Below are 23,958 nucleotides of genomic sequence, written 5' to 3' on the forward strand. Positions count from 1 at the left end.
TTCAGTCCTGATCATTTATTTACCAATACAAAAGGTTTGTGCAAATATCTTCTGAAATACAATAAAATCCCATGGTCATGTGACACAGTATGGAAACTGTAAACCTCCTGTAATTTTGTAAACTGAATTTTACAAAGTTATGCAATTGCCCCTTAAGGAATATGGATAACATTTTTTTTTCCTCAGAAGTCAAAATATCCAGTAACCGAGATTCACATTCTTGTATTGGAGTGGTTTTTGAACTGGAAAATTAACGCATAAACACACGAAATCAATACAAAACTCCAGACACCTGGGTAAGTAAAACCGCTCGCATCAAAACGTCAAGAGTCAGTTTTTAATTTTAAATAACTGAGCTGCAGCTGTCTGAACACATTACACATTCAGTTACCTTAGTATCAATCTTCCTAAAACTCTGGACTGACCTGTGACTATTTTCATTCTCATGTTACGCATCTCACAATTGGCTGCATTAATGATTGTCTTCTACACAGGTGATTATTGTACCCTTGTATTAAATAGTTGCATAGCAACAAACACATTCAACCAATGAAATGTAGCTTCTTACGTGGATCCTCTTGCACATTTAAAGGATTTGTTGTAAATGGTTCAATCTTTCAGTCCCACGCCTGAAAGGTAAAAAAATAAGCATCTAACTATCCATTCGTCTTCCAACCTATTATCCTGGTCAAAGTGGCCAGTGGGGAAGGGGATTGGAGCCAGTCCCAGGTAGCACACAGCAAGGTGGGGGGGGGGATTGGAGCCAGTCCCAGGTAGCACACAGCAAGGTGGGGGGGGGGGATTGGAGCCAGTCCCAGGTAGCACACAGCAAGGTGGGGGGGGGGATTGGAGCCAGTCCCAGGTAGCACACAGCAAGGTGGGGGGGGGGGGATTGTGTTATACCATAAAAAAAAACCCAAATACATTCTGAATTGTGTCAATTTTTCAACTCTGTGACGGAGCCAAAAGAAGAAGATCAATGATATAAACACATCTGGTTCCAGAAAAGGAGGAATGAGAGAGAAAAAAATATCTATGGCTGATTGAGCAGATTTAGGTCCACCATTGCTGCTGCATGCATGTCACTGAAACATCTCCACCCCCCCCCACCCCCCCACCCACTCCTTAATTCGAGCCTTATGTCGGTTTAAGGCTCATAAGTGACCTTGGAAACCTGCCTCTCCGCGCCGTTTCATGATGGACATGGCTGCTCACGTTCGCATTATAGCAACATACGGTAACTGTAAATGTCATTAAATGTGAAACAAAACCCTGTCAAAGGCAAACTATTCTGTGTTTTGGTGGAACAGCCAGACTCATCGACGGTGCCAACGCCCAGGCACTTCATAGGAGCTAAGAAGTTACTCTCTGAATCAGCGTGATCTTTTGCCGGCTCTCGGCTCACATTTCATGTTGGCGACGGGAAGGGTTAGGATCTCGAAGAAGAGTCCATCACGGTATTCTGTGGTTTCTTTTCCATTATAAAAGATTTCTGAATATAAATTTTTGCATTTCATTCAGCCTTTGTATTTACAGAAGACAGTTAATAATAATAATAATTATTATTATTATAACATCTAAAAAAAAAAATAAAGGTGTATTTACAGATCGGCCGTGATGACGGACTCGGTGTACTTGTGTCTGGTGGAGTCTGCCAGCAGGCTGGCTTGTGTGGAGTCCATCTGAAGTGCCTTCTGGGTCATGTGATTGAAGACAGGCACCGCCCCCGCGGCTGGCATGCCGGAGAGGGTCATGCAGTGGGACAGAAGGGGAGTGTTAGCGTCGTGGGCGGAGCCTGTGGACGGCACGCTGGTCACATGACCGGTGCTGGTGGAGCCGCTGGCGCTGCTGGGCGAGCGGCTCTTTGGGGGCGGGCAGTGCTGTAGCAGCCGGGGGGGGGCCCTGGGGCTGGAAGTGGGCGGCGGGGAAGGCGGCGTAGCCTGGAGGGATCGGGTACCCATTCACCGGGATGAATCTCTGATTCTGCGGCATGGGCGCCGCCACAAATCCGGCGATCTGCCCTGGGGGCAAACCTTGGGCGGGGTAGATGTAGCCGGCATAGCGAGGACTGCTGAGGTTGCTGACGGGGCTGGCGCTCAGGGAGGTCGTCTGGGTGGTGGCGTTGCCAGCAGAGGGTGATGTGGAGCTGCCGTGGGAGGAGAGGCCCTCCCAGGCACGCAGGCGGGCATGGATGTCTTTGAAGCGAGGCCGGCGGGCGGGGCCCTCCTGCCAGCACTCCGCCATCAGGCCGTACATGCGAGGGGGGCAGTCCTCGGGGCAAGGCAGCAGCTGGCGTTTGCGCACCATCTCCATGACCTCCTGGTTGCTGAAGCCGTAATAGGGCTGCAGGCCGAAGCTGAAGATCTCCCAGAGCAGCACGCCAAAGGCCCAGATGTCTGAGTCGGTGGTGAACTTCCCAAAGGCGATGGCCTCAGGGGACATCCAGCGGATGGGCAGCAGGGATTTGGGCTGCACGCGGTAGTAATCGGAGGCGTACATCTCCCGTGACAGGCCCAGGTCGGAGATCTTCACCTGCAGCTGTTCGCCTACCAGGATGTTGCGAGCAGCCAGGTCCTTGTGGACGTAGAAGTGGCCGGCCAGGTGCTCCATCCCCGCAGCCACCTGGACGGCCAGGTGCAGGAAGTCGGCATGGTCCAGGCTGGACCTGACGGTGCCATCTTCATCACTGCTGCAGCCCACATCTGAGTGCGGTGACCGCATGACCAGGAATTCGTGCAGGTCGCCCTGGTTGAGAAACTCGAAGAGCATGCAGACGGGCTGGTCCTGCGTCACCATACCCAGCAGGCACACCACGTTGGGGTGCTGCAGCTCGGACAGGACCGACGCCTCCTGCTGGAACTCGCCCCACAGCTGCGCGCTGGAGAAGTCCTTCAGGGTCTTGATGGCCACCAGCTGCGGATGCTCCATTCCTGGCCGGTACAGGTGGCCCTTGTAGATCTTGCCAAAGGCACACTCACCCAGCTCCTCCATGAACCGCACGGCAGACAGGGGGAGCTCTTTGGCTTTGCTCTGAGGGAGAAAGAGAGAGATAGAGAGAGAGAATGAGAAACATGGAAAGTGGGACAGAGAAGGAGAAAATGAAAGAGGGAGATATTGAAAGGGCCAGTAGGGGGTGAAGAAAAGAGGGAGAGAGAGAGGTAGAGAGAGAGAGGGGGATATTGAAAGGGCCAGTAGGGGGTGAGGGAGAGAGAGAGAGAGAGAGAGAGAGAGAGGGGGATATTGAAAGGGCCAGTAGGGGGTGAAGAAAAGAGAGGGAGAGAGAGAGGTAGAGAGAGAGAGGGGGATATTGAAAGGGCCAGTAGGGGGTGAGGGAGAGAGAGAGAGAGAGAGGAGAAAAACAGGAGAAAGGGATAATGGACAGTAGGGATGAAAGAGGGAGGAAGAAAGGATGGGAAAGAGGGAGATTGTGATACAGAGGGAAAGAGACAGAATAAGGTGGAGAAAGACAAGAGGAGGAGGAAGAGAGAGAGAGAGAATGGATGAGAATGAGAGGGAGTTACAAAGTGAGAGAGGGTGAGAAAGTGAGGGAGAGAGAGAGAGAGCATTCCAGTTTGTACTGGCTCTGGCTTGCTGTGCTCCCCTGGCAGCCTGAACGGCACGGCTCGCCCGCTGCTGGGTGCCGTGCTATCGAGCGCCGCCATTGCTGTGCTAATGGCGCCCCCCGCTGGCAAGGGCCGACAAATAATGCATGAACATTACAGAATTACAGGCACACTTCTGAAGAATAACACTGGTGGAGACCATTTGTCTTCTGACCGACACGCATCTGACAGCTCCACGCTCCAGCCTCTCCTAGGGGTGTCAACAAGCTGCAGACGCAGTGGGGTCGCGGCCCTCGAACGCTCCCCGTGCGCATAAGAGGTAGGACAGCAGCCTAATGTAGCAGGGGGGTGGGGTCTGTGTTTACACAGTCCAGACTGTTCTGAGGGCCCCTGCAAAAGGCCAGCGGGGCGAAATGCCCTTAGGCACAAGCGAGAACATACACAGCTTCCAAGAAAAGGAGGCATTAATTTCCTCCAGTGACTGGTGTGAAAAAAGTAACAGCTGGCAAACATGAAACCAACACTTCACTGAAATTAAGTGGTTCTGAACTGGGAGTAGATTCAAACCGAGCTCCTCTCCTGCCCTGGGTAGCTAATCGGCCAGCGCAGCACCTTCTCAAACAGCACGTCTAGCTATACTGCCCCCTGGTGTTGCCCTGAGAAAAGCCCAACTTCCTGTTTTCACGATTGCTTGTTTATAGTGAATTCTCCAAGTTCAGAATGTTCTATTGTTGAACTAGACAGAATTTCTCCTTTCAAAATGAGAGTTTAAGTTTCGGTTGCGCACTAATCCTTAATACAATGTCCTCAGACAGTGATGGAGAATTTCATGTATAAAATCTTCATTTAATTTCTTTCATATGTCAAACTGGAAAATGAGGAATACAAGACTGGGAGGCTAAAAGAATCAGTTTTTTGGAAAACTTTACATACAATTGAGCAAATTTCCAAAACTCATTCCACATTTTGTTCTTTTGATGAGACTGCAAATGACCGAAAAGGCTTCTTTGTACGTTACAGCGCTAGAAACCGAAACTCACTCATTCTTCATATAATCCAGGAAGAACTTTCGTTAAATTTCCTAAACTCATCAAGTCTACAGAAATAGTACTAATTTACAAACTTATCCTGTCCATGTATGCGACAGATTGAGTGAGTTTTGAATTTGTTTTTCAAATTAGCTGTAACTGAAACATTTTGTGTAAAAGATTCATGGATTTCCATGGCACAACTGTGGTGTCACTATATAAAAATAACGAGATTTTAAGCTCAATTGTTAAAATTCTAACTATGTAGGACAAGCAGAGAAAACATGATAACTGGGGAGGTTATTTTCAGCATTTTTGGGGGTGTTTTTATAGCTGGAGTTTAAGCAGAATGAAGAGAAATCGAGGTGACGTGAGGGTTAATGAAGCCTGCTCTGTGGATGCCTCATAATCTCAGAGCTTTTGGTGTCCTGATCATTCCAGGAGGCTCCAGGTGGACCTTCATGCGAGCCGCCTCGGTAATCTGCAGACGTAATCTGGGAGCTACGGACAGAAGGATCCGGAGATGAAAGGCTGCCTGGGATGGGAGAGACCCGCTGACCCCCGGAGGGGAAATGAAATTCCTGACAGGAGCGACGCTTGGCGGAGCAGCCCCTCTGAGAAAGGACAGATGTTTCACGTTACGGGACGCATCCCGGGGTCCTGCGCTGAGCCATCTTCGCTCTCGGCCAAACAGCTGTCATAACCGACGACCTTCAAATGACCTGGAGCTGGCGCCCGCTTGATCAAGGGGACCCCGGGGCCGGAGAATAGCAGGCCGCAGTGCCCGGGAAGTTGCCAGAGTATCTGCTCACTGATCACTAACGAAAGTATGAGCAGGACTGTTGAATTGTTTTCTCATATTGCTATTCACCTAAATAATCCCCTGGCCCCCTGATGGCATAAGACCACCCCCCAAAACACCATCGGGCCTTGCGTGCTGGGGGGGGGGGGCACACTGCTGGCTGGATTCTGCATTTCTTAAACGCTCTGGGGAACATAGCTAAACGGGACGGTTAAATGTCATCATAGACACAGACAAGTAAATAAGTTGGTTGTTAGCCTGGACTGGTAATTAAAATGAGCTTCAGTGAGCTGGTGGCTGGTTATCGGGCTGCACCAGGACACTCCGGAGCCTCCTGAGCTTCTCGCAGAAGTGTAAGACTCAAGAATGCACCTTCCTCTTCCTCTCTGCCTGTCGTTTGTCGTGGTTCAGATGGACGGCCGGGTGGGGGGGTTTAGGGTCGGATGGTGCAGCCAACGAGGAGGAACCCAAACATTATGGGATGGCTGCCGCATCAGTGACGCCTGAGTGTTTTTGCTATATCCACAAGTTCACAGCATAAGACATGCGGCCATTCGGTTCCTTGACACTGTGGATCAGCCGATTACTCATGGAAAAATACACCAGTCAGACAGGGAACTACACCAGTCTTATGTGTGAATGGAACTAATGGGTGGCTGACCAGCCCCATGCAACATCTGCAAAATGCTGAGTGATTTTTAAACAAAAAGTATTCCCAATAGAATGCCATACCATTCAGTCCAATGAATCTGGGAAAAGTTCTCCAGTTACCAGTGAGTGGGACTACTCGTTGACTGTGTTGACCATCTGTTGACCCTGTGCTGGCTGTCAACTGACTTGAGCGTCTCTTGACCCTTCGTCAATTGTTAATCGACCGTTTTCTTCCCAAATGTCGGTGTACCACTCTCACCTTGGGCTTGTAGGCGGTGCTGAACATTGACATCTCCACGTTCTGGCCTCTGACAGGCTTGGGCTGGCGGGCAGCGGGCGGGCGGGCAGCCTTCTGATTGTTACGGCACACACAGATGAAGAGGAAGAGGAGGGCGATGGCCAAGGGGATGGCCACACTTGGGACCAGGATGTAGAGGATCTCCATGCTGCCCTTTCCCCGGTTCTCCTTGGAGTCTGGCCGGGACACGTAACAAAGCATTAAGTCCTTGAGTGCTTTTCTCTTGAAACATGAAAGAAGTCATGATGGAAACTATGATACCATCAGACAGATTATTTTACTGCGGGACTTTGGCAAATTCGCTGAAAGGCTACGCAGTAAATCAGTTTGTCCTGCCAGATTTTTTCCCCATTTTTATATATACAGAAAGTAAATATTTGAAGTAGTGAGTATCAGCTGGGTCTCGCCAAGGAAACAGGAATGTACAATGCCGTACGGCACACGGTGGTCAGAGTAAATCTAAAACTACACAAGTTTCTGTCTTTTCCAAATTCTGAGCTATCTATGGGTCAGCAGAATGAGAAAGACATGCATACTACAGTACTGTGGGCTAGTACTGTGATTCAGGCCTTCATACTACAGTACTGTGGGCTAGTACTGTGATTCAGGCCTTCATACTACAGTACTGTGGGCTAGTACTGTGATTCAGGCCTTCATACTACAGTACTGTGGGCTAGTACTGTGATTCAGGCCTTCATACTACAGTACTGTGGGCTAGTACTGTGATTCAGGCCTTCATACTACAGTACTGTGGGCTAGTACTGTGATTCAGGCCTTCATACTACAGTACTGTGGGCTAGTACCGTGATTCAGACCTTCATACTACAGTACTGTGGGCTAGTACCGTGATTCAGGCCTTCATACTACAGTACTGTGGGCTAGTACTGTGATTCAGGCCTTCATACTACAGTACTGTGGGCTAGTACTGTGATTCAGGCCTTCATACTACAGTACTGTGGGCTAGTACTGTGATTCAGGCCTTCATACTACAGTACTGTGGGCTAGTACCGTGATTCAGGCCTTCATACTACAGTACTGTGGGCTAGTACCGTGATTCAGGCCTTCATGCTACAGTACTGTGGGCTAGTACTGTGATTCAGGCCTTAATATGACAGAACTGTCTCCAGCCCCCATCCTGCACTTCGCAGGGGAACATGAGCAGGACTCACCACACACAGGGATGTCACAGAGCTCCATCAGCATGCCCTCATCCAGGGTGAAGCACCAGGGAGCCTCCTGCTTGCTGCCCGGGTTCCGGCAGTAGGAGTGGCCTCCGTTCAGCTCCGGGTAGCGGACCGCCAGGTACGTGTGACTGTGGGGGTACTGGGAGTTCCACGGCTGGCACTGCCGGCCAGACTTGGTCACACTGACCGTTCCCCGGTAATCCACACCGCTGCTGTTGAAGCACTTGTGGTCTGACAGGAAATGAACAGAAAATAAACATACAGCGGTACCTCAGTTCTCGAACTCATTAGAGCTCGAATTTCTTAAAAGTCAAACCAACCAGTTCTAAAAAAAATGACCTAGAACTCGATTCAGAAATCGAACCGTGAACGCCGACCTAAGATAACTTGTGCGCGCAGGGAAATGAGTCACGGGGCACGTCTGTCAGCAGAAACAAAGAGTAACGCCTCGGTCTCAGCCTCGCGTTCGCTGTGAGAGCGTCGTTTGTGGGTGATAGTGCTTTTTCATTGAATATATTGGCACAGTGTAGGGGCGTGGCTTGGGGTTGTCACGAACTGCCAAGCCGGGACTGGGAGGACAGGGCTCAGGCGATCGGGAAACATGGGGTTTAATTGAGAACAGGCAGAACAACACAATGACGTTACAATGACTGGACTCGGGGAACACACTGACACGCGGATTAAATACAGAAGACTAATGACAACAAGCAGAAACAGATGATCACACGGGGATTCCATTAGAGGTTAACGAGGGGGCGTGGCACACGGGCGGAGCGGACGATCGGGGCAGGACAGGGGTAGTGTTGGGGGGCGTGGCACACGGGCGGAGCGGACGATCGGGGCAGGACAGGGGTAGTGTTGGGGTACATTCTTTATCGCTTTGGAAGCCACTAAGAAAGAAACGCTCTTCCTCAGTGGAATGACACCTGGCACAAAAGCGCCTGATAAATATGTATGATGACCAAGGAATGGACACAGCCAGTTTCAATCTCTTAAGTCTGCTTGGAGTATAATGACCGGCTCGCAACACCTGCTCTGAGTACTTTTCAGCAATGGTGACTTGAGAATGAGCATGTCGTGAGCTTAGGAGCACATATGAGGTCTGAGAAGATTTGGATCTTCTGCTGGACCAGATGGGTGGGCGGGGGGGGTTGGGACTCACTCTTGTTGATGGGCTCGGCAAGCGGGACGCCGATCCTCATGCAGCGCCCCGCCTCAGGGCTGTCGGGGGGGGGCAGGTCCTCGCAGTTGGGCAGCTTGAGCCGCTTGAGGATGGCGGGGTTGGAGCGGGCGATGATGTACTCCGTCTTGCACAGGTCGTTCTCCAGGATCTCACACTCGTCCCGGCAGAGGTCGCGCGGCCGGTCCACCCCCGAGCTGCGGTCGCACGCCGGGAAGGCAAAGTGACACAGCGAGGGGATGGCGAACTGCGAGCAGCGATCCGATAGGTGGTTCAGGGAGCCAATCATGGTGAAGGCCGCTGTGGGATGCAGGGAAGGGGGAGGTGTAAGTTCACACGTTACAGAGATTCACCACCCGGCTGAGATGGAGACTCTCGAGTTTGCGACTCCGACTTGACTTGCACTCCAGTTGCTCTTAAATTGACCTCCGACTAGACTTCTAGTCATTATTTTGCTCAGATTCGGCTCCCGCTGCTTGACAGCGACTCATGAATAATAAGTCTTAGAGGCTCTGTTGAAATTTCTACACATGAAGCATTGAGCGTACAACTCTCCCCAAACGGTGTAAAACACATCACGATGTGCGGCTGTGCACCGACCGTAGGAACTGGAGCCGGAGAAGCGTGACCTCAGGCGATGCCAGCGAACATCACGCCTTTTCTGCTTTGCCACTAGTTCGAATTGCGGACTCGATCAGGCAAAGCGTGCATGGGCTTATTCCAAGTGTTATTCCGAGTGTTATTTTACATTATAAGGCACCAGAAACAGGCGTATTCATCATAATGTTACTTTTGAAACCTACATGAAATGTGCTTAGGTTCTTACAAAAATTCAGTTGCTTTAAAGACATTTGAAATAGTGATTACATGTATATCAGCCTAAGGAACTGTCAGACACGCGATTTCTGCTGGTGATTCCCATTTATTCACGGTTACCAACAGGAAAAAAAAGAAATAAGCGGTTAAATGTGTGATAAATATGAATGTCAGATTGGACCCACGGAGGAGACTTGTGACTTGAATCGGACTCTAATTTTGTCACTCGTGAAGATCTCTGCCTTGTGGTTTCCCGAAATTCGCCAATGAAAACAGCGTTTATATTGCATGAATGTGTTTCTGCAGTAACAAAGCCTCACAAATCAGTCACGAGGGAACTGTTAAAATGACAGAATCCTGCATGCGTGATTTGTTTACGAATCTATAATCTTCTTTTCAAAACCTTCAGCCGCCGTCTGGTGAACAAAGACACTAGCAGACAAAGTTGGCCACATGTGTGAGCCATACCATGGGACTGTACACCTCCAACCTTCTGCTGAACCTGGACAATGTTCACATCATCTACCCAAAGGCTAATAGGAAGGTACGTCTTCAGGATGGGACTGGGGTGAAGATTCCAGAAGTATCACGAGCTGATTAACTTGCCATGTTATATTTATCGTGATTAAAGGCATGTCAAAGGTCAGACAATGGGCCCATATGGAAGCTGGCGATCTGGATGAGGGGTGAAACGTTGGAACACCAATACCTGTGATCTGAGTCTCGATCTCGCCCTGCATCTGCAGAGAGTCCACGAAGATGCTGCGGTTGCCGATGAAGCGGGCACATGCGATGCCCCTGTAAGGCTGGCAGAAGCCCTCTTCATCATACTCGTCCCTGGAGGAGGCACAGAAGGGTGGACAGGGAGGAAGTCGAACAGTGAGCTCGTGCTGCTGAATGCTTGTTATTCACAAGGTGGCCACAAGAGGGCAGTAGGTGTAGCCGCATTAGTTGCGCGCGGCTGGAGCAGCAGATATCAGCATGCCCAGCTCCCATCTGCTCAGGGAAGATTCATTCTGCATTCTTACGCCTCCCAATGATATAATTATTCCGATCCGGAAAAAAACAAGCTCCCATTGTGCTGTCTTAACATTCGCCCGGAATTACAGACCGCTTTGATTATTCGAAGGAGCTTGTCATTACCTGTAATTTCATAGATTCTGCAGCGGGGCAGCAAATTAAACATGCCACGACATACGTGTGCCGCCGTAACATTCATGCCGGAGCCTTTATCCGTGCAGCGACTGACTGAACCCATCGGGAGCAGCACTCAGAAGTCACGTAACTCTCACTCCCCAGGAGGAAAACCGTGAACAGCCGGGATTTTTTTTGAATGAAACTTCAGTCCAGGGTTTGATTTATTTATGACAGATCACCTCCAAACAAGCACATGTGTGTTTTGTTAGATGAGTCGGAGTTGTAACCACACATACCAGTGCCATCGCTAGGGCTGTTTTAGTGAAGCTTTGCCCCCTAAAATGATCTTTAGAAAGAAAAGTGCACCTTTTCGTAAGTCTTCAGCAACACCCCTGATACACGCAATCTCAAAATGAAATAAAATCCACAAGGCAACATAAAACTCCTTTTCCATCAGGGCAGAATGCTTCTAGTGACGGTCTGTCAAAGCGATGTGGGTAAATGGCAAGTGGATTATGGGTAGAAATTAGGAGAAAAAAAAACAGCTTTCACTGGAGTCCTGTTTGTTTGTTCCGTTTTGCCCTAGTTAACATAGGGGTCTGCATGCTTTTTATCTGGCTCTCCAGTTTGTATAATCACTCACCCTATGCCTGCATCTGCGTCAGCAAGCTGGAGAAACACACTGCACTGCACTGCAGCACACTGACACCACGAAGTCCGTAGCTGTAATCTGAGGAGCTGGTTGATGTTTTATATGTGTTTTTCCAAAGTGAAATATACTTTTGCAAAAGCAGACTCAGCCAATGCCTGGAGCTAAGGGTCGTTCTGAGGGTCTCGACAGTGAAATGACTCGACTGCTGCTGGGATTTGAACCGGCGACCTTCCCATCGTAAACACTAACCCACCGAGTTGCACATCAACAGCCGATGGAAGCGCTACCTACAATCGAGTAAAATGGTGTGAGAAAGAGGACCGGGCAGCTGACCTGTACGGCGTGCGGGCAGGACCCGGCCCGGGCACTCTGCCACGTGCCATCGAGGGAGAGACACTGTCATCCAGACAGTCCCACAGAGGCCGCATCACTGCCGCAGGTGTGGAGATAACAGTCACCCATGAATGCAGAGCTGTGGCCAGCTGTTAGGGTGGGGGGGTTTGGTGGACCAGGTGAAAAGAACCCCCAGATCAGATAAAAAAAAGAAAAAGTCGGTCCACATACCCAGAAGCTTCCTCACTCTTCCTCCTGTCTAGCTTCTCCCTGAGCTCTAGCAAAGTCTCCATCCTTGACCTTGGTCCTTAGTTGGGGTGGTAGTGGGAGGGGGGCAAGGGGTTCTATAAAAACTACAGCTGTGAGCACTTAAGGCCCGGCCCCTGCTAATGGACCGAAGATAAACCTCGGCAGATTTATGATCCCGTCATACGGGGAAAACACAGCCCACGCACTCCAGGGGGTTGTGGGTAGGGGGGGCGGGCCCAGAGGGCCGCATGGCGACGAGCCTGTGACTGAGCTCCACCCCCTGTTCTCTGATTTGCCCTATCACATTTGACGAATGAGCCAGCTGAAGCTTGACAGGGCGGGGAGACAGTAATGATTGACTGTCACCCTCCACGGTGTGAGCCAATCATCACAGCTTCACACCTTATTTACAAAAGCAAAACAACAACGGACACGCATAAAGAAATAGTCACATGATTACTCACTAATGTAGACCAGCATCTGCTTCTGTGTTACACCATTTTTTCCTTACGAACAATTTAGCTGTGATATTACATTTTACTATGGAACCACAAATCAAATAGTAATGAGGATTTAAAAGCTGTTTTTTTTAGCATTTCCAAAACCATGCCAGCATTGTTCCCTTCTGGGTTGGGGGGAGGAGTGTGTGGTTTTCAGTGATTATCCTCCCACCTGCTGCATGTTTCTCCAGTTATGCATATAACTGCCCCCCACCCACTAAGCTCAGACTGGAGAATAGCTTAGCAGTTCTGATTACCCAGGCAGTGAGCTGCACTCCAGCCCCCCCCTCTCTGTTTTTGGTTTATTTTGGTAATTGTTTTTCCCATTTAGATCACCAACCCCCTCCGCCTCTGAAAAGGAAACCATCCATAATAGATACCAGTCCCACCACATTCCCTAAGCTGCCTCTCCTTTGCATTCATCTGCTGATATTCCTGAGAGCACAGATGACAGAGATTCAAAACAAAGGCCCCCATGTGCCAGATCGCGTCAGGCGACCTCAGGCTGACTGGGCTCTTCCATAAGTATTAAGAAAGGCGTGTAAATTGTGGTTCTTCATGGTCCCAAAGCAGCTCAGGCAGCAGACCTGTCTAATGGAGATGTAAGGGGGGGGGGGGGGGGTTCACCTGCAGAGGCCATCCCTTGGGTGCCTTAAAATTCCCAGAACAGGAATGATTTGCGTTCTGCCTGCTCCTGAAATCTCACCCTGCTTGTACTGCTCCTCCACTCCTGCTACAACATTCCTACCAATAGAAGACGAGCCGTACCCTGTCCCAGACGCTGACCGTACACTATTTACTTTTTCGCTTGTCACTAATGACAATGGCAGTGAACGCTAATGAACCGCTAATACCACGCTGGTTATCCCCGGATTTAACGCTCTCAGAACCGTTTTTCATTCTGCCCTGAGAACATTTTTGTCAAGCTACTACCTTTCAGTTCCCGTTCAATGGTGAGCTTTTCCTTCTACAAGAGCTCCAACTCGCAGTTTGCCCATCCAGTGCCTGCAGTTGGAACACACTGATTTCTATAGAAGGTTCACTGCCTTTCCAGAATGTTCCAACCCTCTGATCATGGTATATTGTTGCGTTGCCTATGTAAGCTCCCCTTGTTCTATTATCTATTCTGCAGCTTTGAAGCACCTTGGTGAGATACTGGCCAGTTCTTAAGTTCCTCTGACTATAGCCTTGTACTTTGTAGACTGTATCACCTTTTGTGTCTTCATTTGGACATTTTCCCAATAAAGCATAAGCTTGAATACACTCTTCGTTGTCATCTGTCAGTAGTCCTCGAGCTGGATAGCTACCACAGCTATTAGCATAGCATGTTCTGGGAGTGAGTTCAGTCACACCAAAGCCTCAAACTGCTCCCCTAAATCGTTCCTTTTATCCTACCAGTGAGCCCTCTGTGAGTGAAGTTTTTGGGCCAGCTTCTAAACTCAGTTCTGGATGCAACCATCTCCCAACAGACTCAACCATTAACCATCCTAATAAAACAACAACAAAAAAACAGGAAACTGCAAGCCTGTGCGCCCATCACTTTTAAAAACTGACTTCAGCTGGACACAAATACATTTTTTAGGTATCATGTCATCTGTCCAACGGGGACCCAGAAAATATGGCCTGTGATCTTCCAATAAAAATGAATTTATGGCCTGCATTTCCCCTACAGCTAATAGGAAATGGCTGTAATTTATTCACACAAAAACAGAGGAAGACCTTTTATATCTTTTCTTCGTATTTACAGTTTTATCTCGAGATGTCAGGCCTCCAGTGACTGATGTGGTAATATGTCTTGGTTTTCGACAGGTTGTAGTTCATGGAACGAATTGAGAAGGAAGTGCTGATTAAGCAAACACAGGATGAGTTGAGAAGATGGGATAGGCGGGCGGGGAGGCTGTTACTTTGGAGTATCTTTCTTGGGGAGTGGGCTGTAAATTCAGATTACCATGAGGCAAGATAAAACTTTACTGATCCCCAGGGGTCTATCCAGTTATAAGTATAAATTGCACCCATCAGAATACCCCCCCCACCCCCACACACACCAAATAATACATAAATAAAACCAACAAACAAATAACATGACAGCAATGGACAGGCAGAAACATGTCAGCTGGTATAACTTAGGTGAGGTGCAATGGTGCGCTGATGGGTGGGGGAGTTCTGCCAGTATCCCTGAGCTGGCGGGGGGGCAATGGGCCTTAAGTGTCTGCAGAGCTCAGTCAACCTTCTCAAACGTCACACAAATCAGGATCATTTATAATGGATGACGTTCTTCTGCCTACTAGTCCAGACTCACACCTGTAAAGTTGGAGTTCCTCAAAAGTTCACCCTACCAGCCTTCTTCATCCTGATATCACCCCCCACCCCTGCAAATAGCAGCAAAGAACATGATGAACATCTAGCAATTTGCTGTGGAGCTCCCCCTAGCTGATGATGCGTGGCATTACTGGCTAGGTTTCACGTGTCGGAGCTTTGTAGAGGTGTATGGCCTACATCCTAGTCACTCACTGTCTGCACATTTGCATGGATCTGTCTCGGGGGGGGGGGGGGTTTCTGGGAACCCCCCACCCTAAGCCCGCATCCAGCAAAAAAGCTAGGGGGGGCGTCATTTATTGCCTGGTTTAACATGCCAATGAGAGGCTCATCTGAAAGAGTTTGAGAGCGATGCACCGTGACGTGACCCACTTGGTTCTGATGGTGACAGAACTAAGACTCTTTCCCTAAACATGCCAGGAAGGGGGGCTGGCGAACGTGCAAGAACCAGGAGGATTCTGGGAAAAAAAAACACTGTGATAAAGTCACCATGTTAAAAAACATTATATAACAGTATGATAAGAGCTGTTTTAGCTTAAACCTGTTAGATAAATATTCTGCAATGTTACTCTGAATACATTGAAGTCTTGTTAAAAACAACCATAATTTACAAGAAAAACATTCCGGAAAGGAAATCGACTGGAAAAAACTGAATTTCTCCAGGATGTTGTTGATTACACACATAAGAAAGTTACATTTGTACTGTAAATATATTAAACAAAACAAACTGTTCATCTAGGGCATGATTAGGAGCAGGGATGGCCTTTCTAAGGTTCACTGCTGGCTTTACAATCCCTATGAAAATCGAGTCGTTTCCAATTGACGGGCAGAGTTTGTGCTTATTTCCCTGATGGAACGCTGACAACCATTGTAACTGCTGATCTCCCTCTTAAAAAACCCGACAGATTTATTGTGGCTAAAGTTTATAAAAATATAGCAGAGGAGCCGGCTTTCCTGGCAATCGCGAGGCCACGAACAGGAATGGCTTTGTGACAGAGAGACGAGGGAAAATGTGGGGGCGACATGAAAGATTTTGGGGAAGGACAACCGGAGAGGCTTGTCGTGTTAGCCTGTGGCATCCAGACACAGTGGGATCATTCATGGGAGGGGGGGGTGCCCGAGGAGGGTTGGCATGGCAAGGTTACCCCCCCCCCCCCCCCCAATGTTTCCCGACGTTTCTCATGAAAACCTACAAAAGGGGGCCAAAAGCAACTGCGTTCCCTGCAGGCCCACACCCACCTCAGATGGTGATGGGGGGGGTTTAAATCTTTCTTTGGAGGATTAAAGTTCCTAGCCCTGCTTGAACTCTCCACCTGGGCTGGTGACGGAATAAACAGGTTTATCAGACTCATATGGTGGGACATCTGGAGGACGCTAATGTCCCCGTAATGACTGACTGGGGTCTACGCTTGTGTAAAAGCAGGGTCCCCACATCTAGCCCGGCTGCACAAATGAGGACTGTACAGGACTGGTGCACATTCGCAAGGTGGGGGGGCGGTGGTTGACAGATGGGCTAAACTGGCTTGCGTTTCACACTCCGTCTCTGTATGAGTCAGCAAGGACACCTCCCTCGTGGCGGATATTCAGACCCCGAGTCCCGAATCCATCAACACCTGCCTAAATGAGTCTGCAGCCGAGCGGCAGCCGAGCTTCTCAGCTTTACAGAGAGATTCTCCTGAGGTTCAGACTGGGATCCGTATGAGGATCATAATGAGCTCATTCTGAGGTTTACACTGAGCTCCACACAGTGTTCAAACATCTCATTATGAAGTTTATGCTGAACTCGTTCTGAGGTTTATGTTGGGCTGCTTCAGAGGTTTATACTAAACTCCATGTGAGGTTTTACGTTGATCTGCTTCTTAGGTTCATGCTGTGATTTATCTGAACTCCACCTGAGGTTTATGTTGGGCTGCTTCGGAGGTTTATTTCATTACATAATTCACTGGTTGAGATAAAATATAAAAACTGCTGGATAAGAAAGCGCTCACCCTCCCACGTAGGTGTCCTGTCATCAATAGCAAGTCTGTGAACAGACAGCGTACCCCACCTAGCTAAAGCCAGGCTGGACAAAGTCTGCAGAAATAACTCCGCAAAGAAAATCGAGAAGCAGAGGATGAATTAAATGTAATGGTTAAGGAGCTCTTTCTGTCTGAATGCAATATCCATGTCTGCCTCCTTAAGAGGAAGGAGGGACCGCTTCACACATTAAGGCTAGAATCTGGTCTTTATTAAAAATGAGGGCTGAGTTGGTTTGCAAAGCCTGGGTGGGGAAAGTGGGGCCCGGAATATTCTTATTATTTAATTGATCTCTCTACAGACGGAGAGAAAGGGAGAGAAGGCTGGAAAAGAGCAAACGTTTCAGACAGGCTAGTTAGGACATTATCGTCTTTTCCAACAGAAAAGATTGCATTTGATCGCAAACACCGGCAAACACACGTCGCGTATAAATGAGCTAATCAGACACGCCAGGGTACAATATCCACCTCTGTATGTGTTATGGAGGCTTTCCGAAGTTACAACCCTACACTCACACCTTGTCAGTTTCCATCATGTCGACACTGTTTTGATAAGGAACGTAATCCCTTCAGTTCCTAACAGACTTCATTTGTTCTAATTTCATGTGAATGGAATAAGCCGCCTGATGGTGTTGAATCGTGTCGCATGACAGCGGCTGAAAGGCTGAATTAATTCCTACAGCTTTTGCTCATGAAGTCCGTTCTCCAGACAAACAGCCTTCATCTCAGGATTTTTTGAACCAGAAACTGGGGGAGTCAAAGATGCCATGGAAGAACACGGCGGCGCTAAGCTAATGGCTCTGGGTCCCCGTTCTTCGGATCTTTTTTTTTAGGTTGTTTTTTTCTTGCCAAAAGAGCTAATTTCGGAATGGGGAGTCATCACCCACCCCCCAACCCCCAATGGGATTTTCATTCTGGCCGATGGAAACTGGAGAGAAGGACGGCCAGCACGTGTCTGGAGCGACCAGAGGTGTGTGTGTGTGTGTGTGGGGGGGGGGGGTGACTGAGGTGCGGGCAGGGGCGGTGCCGAGTGCCCTGAGGAAATGACTGACATCCCAGCATGACAATGAGGCCCATTGTTCTGCTGAAAAAGGGGCTGCCCCCCACCCCCCCGATTCTGTTGCCCTGTTTCCAGGTGGTCCCTGTTAAGCAGAAACGGGAAATTAGGAGAACCGTACTGAACAGTGACACACAGACTTGCCGACGGGTATTGGGGTGGGGGGGGGCAGGGTGCGTGGCTGGCTCTGTTAAACTCCCTTCCCTGGATCACTCGGCTTTCAAGGGGGTGACACCCAGTACGGCGTCCATAGCGCTGAATCAAATACCTTCACAATAAAACTATAAATGCATTAATAAATGAGCTAAAAAGCAGTCATGGTGCTACAACAGAACCCCAGAAAATCACAGAAGTTCCCAATAGAGGCCGGAGTGGGCGGCGCCCAGCCTGGCAGGACAGGGCCGACATTATAATAAATCATCACTCCGTACATGAAAGCGGCGCGGCTTGAATGCGGGAAAGTGCCCTGGGCAGCGTGTCTCCTGTGGCCTTACGGGTCACGGGCCGGCATTTCCCATCCCTCCCATCACGCTTGTCTGTCTTGGGAATAACAGCCAGATTGAAAGCCTTTTATATGGTAAAATAATACACCAGTTATATTTACTGGGGTCATAAAAAATTCACATTACTCCCAGCCGCCCATCATTCCGGCCATCTTCCGTAACCGCTTTCCCAGTGAGTGGTTGTAGCCTGGAGCCTGGAACCTGGAGCCTGGAACCTGGCACATTTCCCGGGAGTCCAGGACGGGATGCCAGGCCATCAAAGGGCTCACATACATTGCGATTTTTAATAATGTCCTCAAACACTGACTTCGTAAATATGCGTGAGTGAACGTGGATCTTATGTAATACTCACAGTGGCAAGAGAAGGCCAAGGGTTCCCAGCATCCCATAATAATCCCCCTGCTATTTTTCCTGACCTCCATGAATTCCCTGTCTTTCTCATCGCTTCTTTCTTACTTCTCATGATTTAACCATAACAACCGGTTTCTCTCCAACCACAAAATGAGATGGATTCGACCCCCCCAGATCACAGAAGCCATGGGGGGGGGGGGGGGGGGGTGTCAGTGCACTTGTGGAAGCTGATGGACGGAGCTCACTGGCCCAGGTGTGAGGCAAGGTGACCCTACTGTGAGCAGGGGGAACAAGCATGATTGACAACCTTGACAGGCTCGGTATAGTGTGTGTCTGTGTGTGTGTGTGTGTGGGGGGGGGCATTTGACTGGCATGATCATGTGACCCTCACCTTGCAAGAAGCTCTGTGGGCTTTATGATCCAGACAAAATGACCTTAATAATAACGAGAAGCTGAAACGAAGCAACATCAGAAGAAGGCGTGCCAATATAACCGCGTGATGACCTCATTGCCCCGTGATTGGTGGCTGAGCACAGAGGCGGGACTTTAAATCTCTCTCTTTTGGAAATCACTGGTAAAATTATTATTATTTTAAATGCAGTAAGACAGTCTGCATTTATAAGGACCATGAGAAATGATGAGAAACACTGTTTCCCTAAAAAATACACATATATATAAGCAAGGTCAAAATTATCTACATGGACTGGGACATTAATGACAGTTACTGTTGAAGAATCTGGATTTGATGAGTGGGGCCCGCTGAGTGCCAGGCCAGGTGTGTCGCATAGCTCCGAAACAGCCTGAAGGCACAGAATGTATGGGTACAGACGTGATCAAACACACAAAACGAAACATCTAGAAGCTTCTGAACGACAGGCAATAAGGGGTATAAGAGGGGCTCTAATTACAAACGACATGTATAAGTGCGGGAAGGACCGGCACCTCCTTTGCCTTAAACGCTCAGAGAATCAGGCCATAAATTAAAATGCTAGCAGCATTAGGCTCCGCCTCCGCTGGAATCCCAGTATGCCGCTCCAGGCGACAGACCAGCCCGCCTGCCGACCAGAAGGTCAAGGCTCGAGCTCAAGGTGGCGAGATTCACCTGCCGCATAAAATGTGACAGATGTCGAGGAGAGAGGAGGACAGCACACTTACGGAGAGGGCCTTCCTCCGCCGGGGGTGGGGTGCGGATCTGGAAGAGAGGACACGGGTTCAGGACAGCTGGAACAAGCCTGAGGCCTGCTTTCGTTAAACCCTGGGTCAATTTTGAAAGACCCCCCCACCACCACCACCCCCAGGGTCAATCCTGTCTGGTTAACAGATGTCTTGTTTGACTTTAACTAACATGTGAAATGACATAATTGAACGACTGGCCTTCAGCTTGTCAAAATACACCCCCCCCCCCCCCCCCCGCCATGTGCTGGCCTATTCCACAGGAGGCCTCTGCTGCCCCTCTGTCAGACTCTCCCTCCTTATTCCCGGAGCAGCGTCCGTACTCCTGATCTAAGGCTGTCGTAAGGCTTTTATCCAGCTGACCGAATTAGAGTGAAGCTCTGCTTGTCCAAACTGACTTCACCCTCGTGTGTCACATGGATGAAGAGAGACAGATCAACACCAACTCGCAGCTACTCGATCCCATAAATCTGGGATCTACGGGCACCAAAGAAGCTGAGATTTATGTATGTGTTCACATTAGCATGTATCTGTATGTATGTGTTCATCATTACTGCTGAATGCTGATGTTCTAGTCTTGTGCAATATGTAAGCATGCATGCATACATACACACATACATGCATACACACATACATACATACACACATACAAAGATGTGGACTGCAAGGTCCGCTGGTCCCGGCCGTGTGCCTTTAAGAATATGCAGAAAAAGCATCGGATATAGCGGACACACATATATCGGAATTTCGCTTATAACGGTAGTTTTGTTCGCTATAATGGACATGCAGGCTCCGCCCACAAGGCGCGCGGCGTGCCAGTGATATCCAGCACGGATATCTAGTCAGGATTATTAATAGTCACACATCTGGTCAGGTAAAGATGGATTACTACATGTACAATAAAATAATCTGTAACACAAGTGTGTCTGCTGGGGTGTGGCATGAGTAAGTGGTGTCCTGTAGTTGTGTTTGGGGCAGACAGCGACTCTGGATATAACGGACTGTTTTGCCAGGTCCCTTAAAGTCCCTTATAACGGGATTATACTGTATGTACATACATACATACATATTCATATATAAATAAAATCTGTATGGCTGTGTTATGTATGCATGCATTCAGGTATATATTGTTTATTTTATACACTACAGGCTAGAAGTTTGGGCCCATCCTTTGATTTGTGAAAAAATAAACGACACACTGCTTTTTAAATGACAAGAATATATTATAATTACGTAAAACAAATGCAAATGACTGGTTTTGATGTCTAATGTAACAATTTACTGTGCATTGTAAGTGCAATTTAATGAACGCGAGTGTCTAAGTGCGAGTCTCTTCAAAGTAACCAGCGCCTGCCTCTGTCACAGCACAGATTCACAGCCTCCTGTCCAGCAATTTTTGGAAGTGACTTGTGTCCAAACCCTCTCGCACCTTTTCAAGCATGCAAACAGTGTCTGTCTCATTTGAAGACGCTCACTTTGAACTTGCTGGTCCAACTCGTCCCACTCATGGGACTGTCGTCCAGCCACAAGACCTGCTGCTCATCCTGAACACTCCAGTGTTTCTGTTCTTTAGCCTATAGTCTCACTTTCTTGTTAACACTGCAAAGTAAATGTCTTCTGGCAGAGACTCGACCACACAGTCCAGCTGCTCTCAGTCTTCGCTGGACTGTATTAAGAGACGCCGGCTTCCCTCTGTTCACATTAATCGCAGCCCTCAGACCCCTGCAGTCACCTTCCAATTTCTCTTGCATGTCACAACTAAGTCTTCAGCCTTTGATGCTACTTTCCTTGCCTCAGACCGTTTCTAGTCACTGTTGCTTCCCGTAAACCTTTCTCTCTGTAAACAGCAGGTCACTCCATGCTTAGAGAGATTCTACTTTCTCTCTGTTTGGCGATGAGAGAACGCTTCTTCAACTCAAAATTTTGATTTGAGCCCTCTGTTTAATTGTTAGCTGTGCCCTATTACCCATTACAAGCATAAAAATAACAAATATTTATCAAAAATTCTGACTTATCAGTTGCGATACGGAAGGAGATCCAACAGAAGATTGAAACAAACAGCAGACTGTGCATTAAGCCTCTCACAGACTGATCCAGACAAGCAGCTACCATTTACTTCATTACGACACAAACAAGAGGCCAAGACCGAATCAAGTTCTGACATCAGTAAACAGAATTCCAACATAAAGTGAATGTCAATGCATTCTATGTCTTCTTTGCAACCAATGGTTATAGCCCTTCGTGGCTAAATAATGCGTTACTACAAGCGATGAGATACTGAAATTCAGTCAGTTATATTATATTGTATATTAGTATGTCTAATATTTTATAGTGATAAAAGTTTAACAAAGCAGTGTATCGTTTATTTATTTATTTTTTAAATCCAAGGGAGGGCCCTCACTTCTGGCCAGTAGCGTATATTTTTATACATCCTATGCTGGATGTATGATTGATTGACGTAGCTGTGAATGATAAGCGAATGCTTTTTATATTGTACATTTTTATATATTTTAACATCCCAAATTGCATGAGCGCTGGTAGCCATGTAGGGCATGGTATGCAAACGCGGAGAATGCAGGACACACTGCACCTGTTCTATGTGTGATTTACTGTATTCCAGGGCCCCTGTAAAGTGCTAGGGTGTCCGTGGCCCTTCTGCGGCCCCAGGGACGGACGTACCGAATTTGACAAAGAGGATGCCGGTGGAGGAGACGGAGCCGAAGCTGTTGCTGGCGACGCACTGGAAGTAGCCGGTGTCCGTAGTGTCCAGGTTGCGGATGCGCAGGCGCGAGCCGTAGGCGGTGGGGCGGTAGGAGACCCGGCGCGGCTCCTGCATCACAGGGGCGTCGTTCTTCAGCCAGCGGACAGAGGGCACCGGGAAGCCCGAGACGCGGCAGTGCAGCTCCGCTGTCTGGCCCAGCGATGTGGTGATGTTGTTCAGGGGGGCCTCCAGCTTCAGGAAGTGGTCTGGGGGGGGGGCGGGGGGGGTCAGATTCCGACACGGGCGATTTAATACACGGGCTCTCCCAGGCTGAGAGAGAATTAATAAAATTTTTATCTAATCCCTTACGGAAGCCGAGAACAGCTGTGCGATAATTATCTCGTTATCTCGCGATAAAAAGCGGCATTTAAAGAATATTGCGAGCACGGCAGTTCTTGACTTCCATAACCCCCACCCCCCCAATCCAATCAGTAACTTTTATTATCACCATCCTCCTTCCTCACATACAATTTTAGTAATGGTGCCTCTGGGGGTGGATGGGGGTGGACATGAAGGACCTGCATGGAGTGCATCCTAAACTGGAACATGGATCTGTGACCCTCACCAACTAAATATGGATTTGTCATTCAAAATCTGGTATGAAGATTACAAGGCCCACGCCTGATTCTCAAGCTACTGTGTGTTCGCCTCCATTACAATCATTCCCTAATGCCTCCTGACTTTCAATTACACACCAAATTAAAATTCAGGGCGGCCAATAAATGTTTCCGCGATGATTCGTCCTGACCCGTGTCTGTCGTCCGCGGTCACCCTGACTTTAATTACGCTGACCCACATCAAACCAGGTCTCACTTCTTATAGGGTGTTGCTGCAAATTCTCCTCGACAGACTTGACCCTGCGGGTGCCCGTGTGTATGTACATGTGTGTGCACGTCTTTGCGAGTCTATATGACTTTCCTGACAGCTGGTTAGGAATTCTTTACGCCACATCCTTGTGGTCGCACTCATGGTAGCGAAACATTCGCTTTTTTTGTGATCTTCACATTTGGCCAGAAGGCCTCTAACATACTTACGTCATAAAGGAAAAACTGGAGTGTTTGCCCTCTACACATGTCATGCCAGATGTAGTCCTGGTTTTGGCCACATGCCAGAGCAAACAGGACATCTCTGACTTTTAATAAAGCCAGAAGGAGCCCAAATGACTCGCTCTGGTAGAAGCTCATGCCTGGACCCCAGCAGGCTCCATCAATCATCTACAGGCCTACAGGCATTTACAATACCGACAGAAAGTCAGCATGTATGTATTTCTTTTTCCCCTCAGCAATTGTTGCAATAGACAGTTAGCTTCTGGCTCGTGAATCTTCCAGTGTTTCAGTACCGGCCTTCCCAGAATTCCTCAGGGCTTCCCACGGCGTGCTCCTGTGCTCG

At 48.6% G+C, this 23,958-nt stretch overlaps 1 protein-coding gene across 1 annotated transcript in view; it reads right to left on the reverse strand.

Moving 5' to 3' along the window:
- The window catches only part of ror1 (receptor tyrosine kinase-like orphan receptor 1), a 76,178-nt gene continuing 52,220 nt past the window's right edge, over nucleotides 1–23,958 (reverse strand). The window contains 8 exon segments of the mRNA XM_048977392.1: nucleotides 1–1,898; nucleotides 1,900–3,030; nucleotides 6,304–6,518; nucleotides 7,512–7,757; nucleotides 8,689–9,006; nucleotides 10,232–10,359; nucleotides 19,791–19,827; nucleotides 22,488–22,775. Coding sequence (XP_048833349.1) covers nucleotides 1,602–1,898; nucleotides 1,900–3,030; nucleotides 6,304–6,518; nucleotides 7,512–7,757; nucleotides 8,689–9,006; nucleotides 10,232–10,359; nucleotides 19,791–19,827; nucleotides 22,488–22,775 — 2,660 coding nt within the window. The 3' untranslated portion in view covers nucleotides 1–1,601.

The sequence above is a fragment of the Brienomyrus brachyistius genome, chromosome 15, assembly GCF_023856365.1.
Source record: "Brienomyrus brachyistius isolate T26 chromosome 15, BBRACH_0.4, whole genome shotgun sequence".
Lineage (NCBI taxonomy): Eukaryota > Metazoa > Chordata > Actinopteri > Osteoglossiformes > Mormyridae > Brienomyrus > Brienomyrus brachyistius.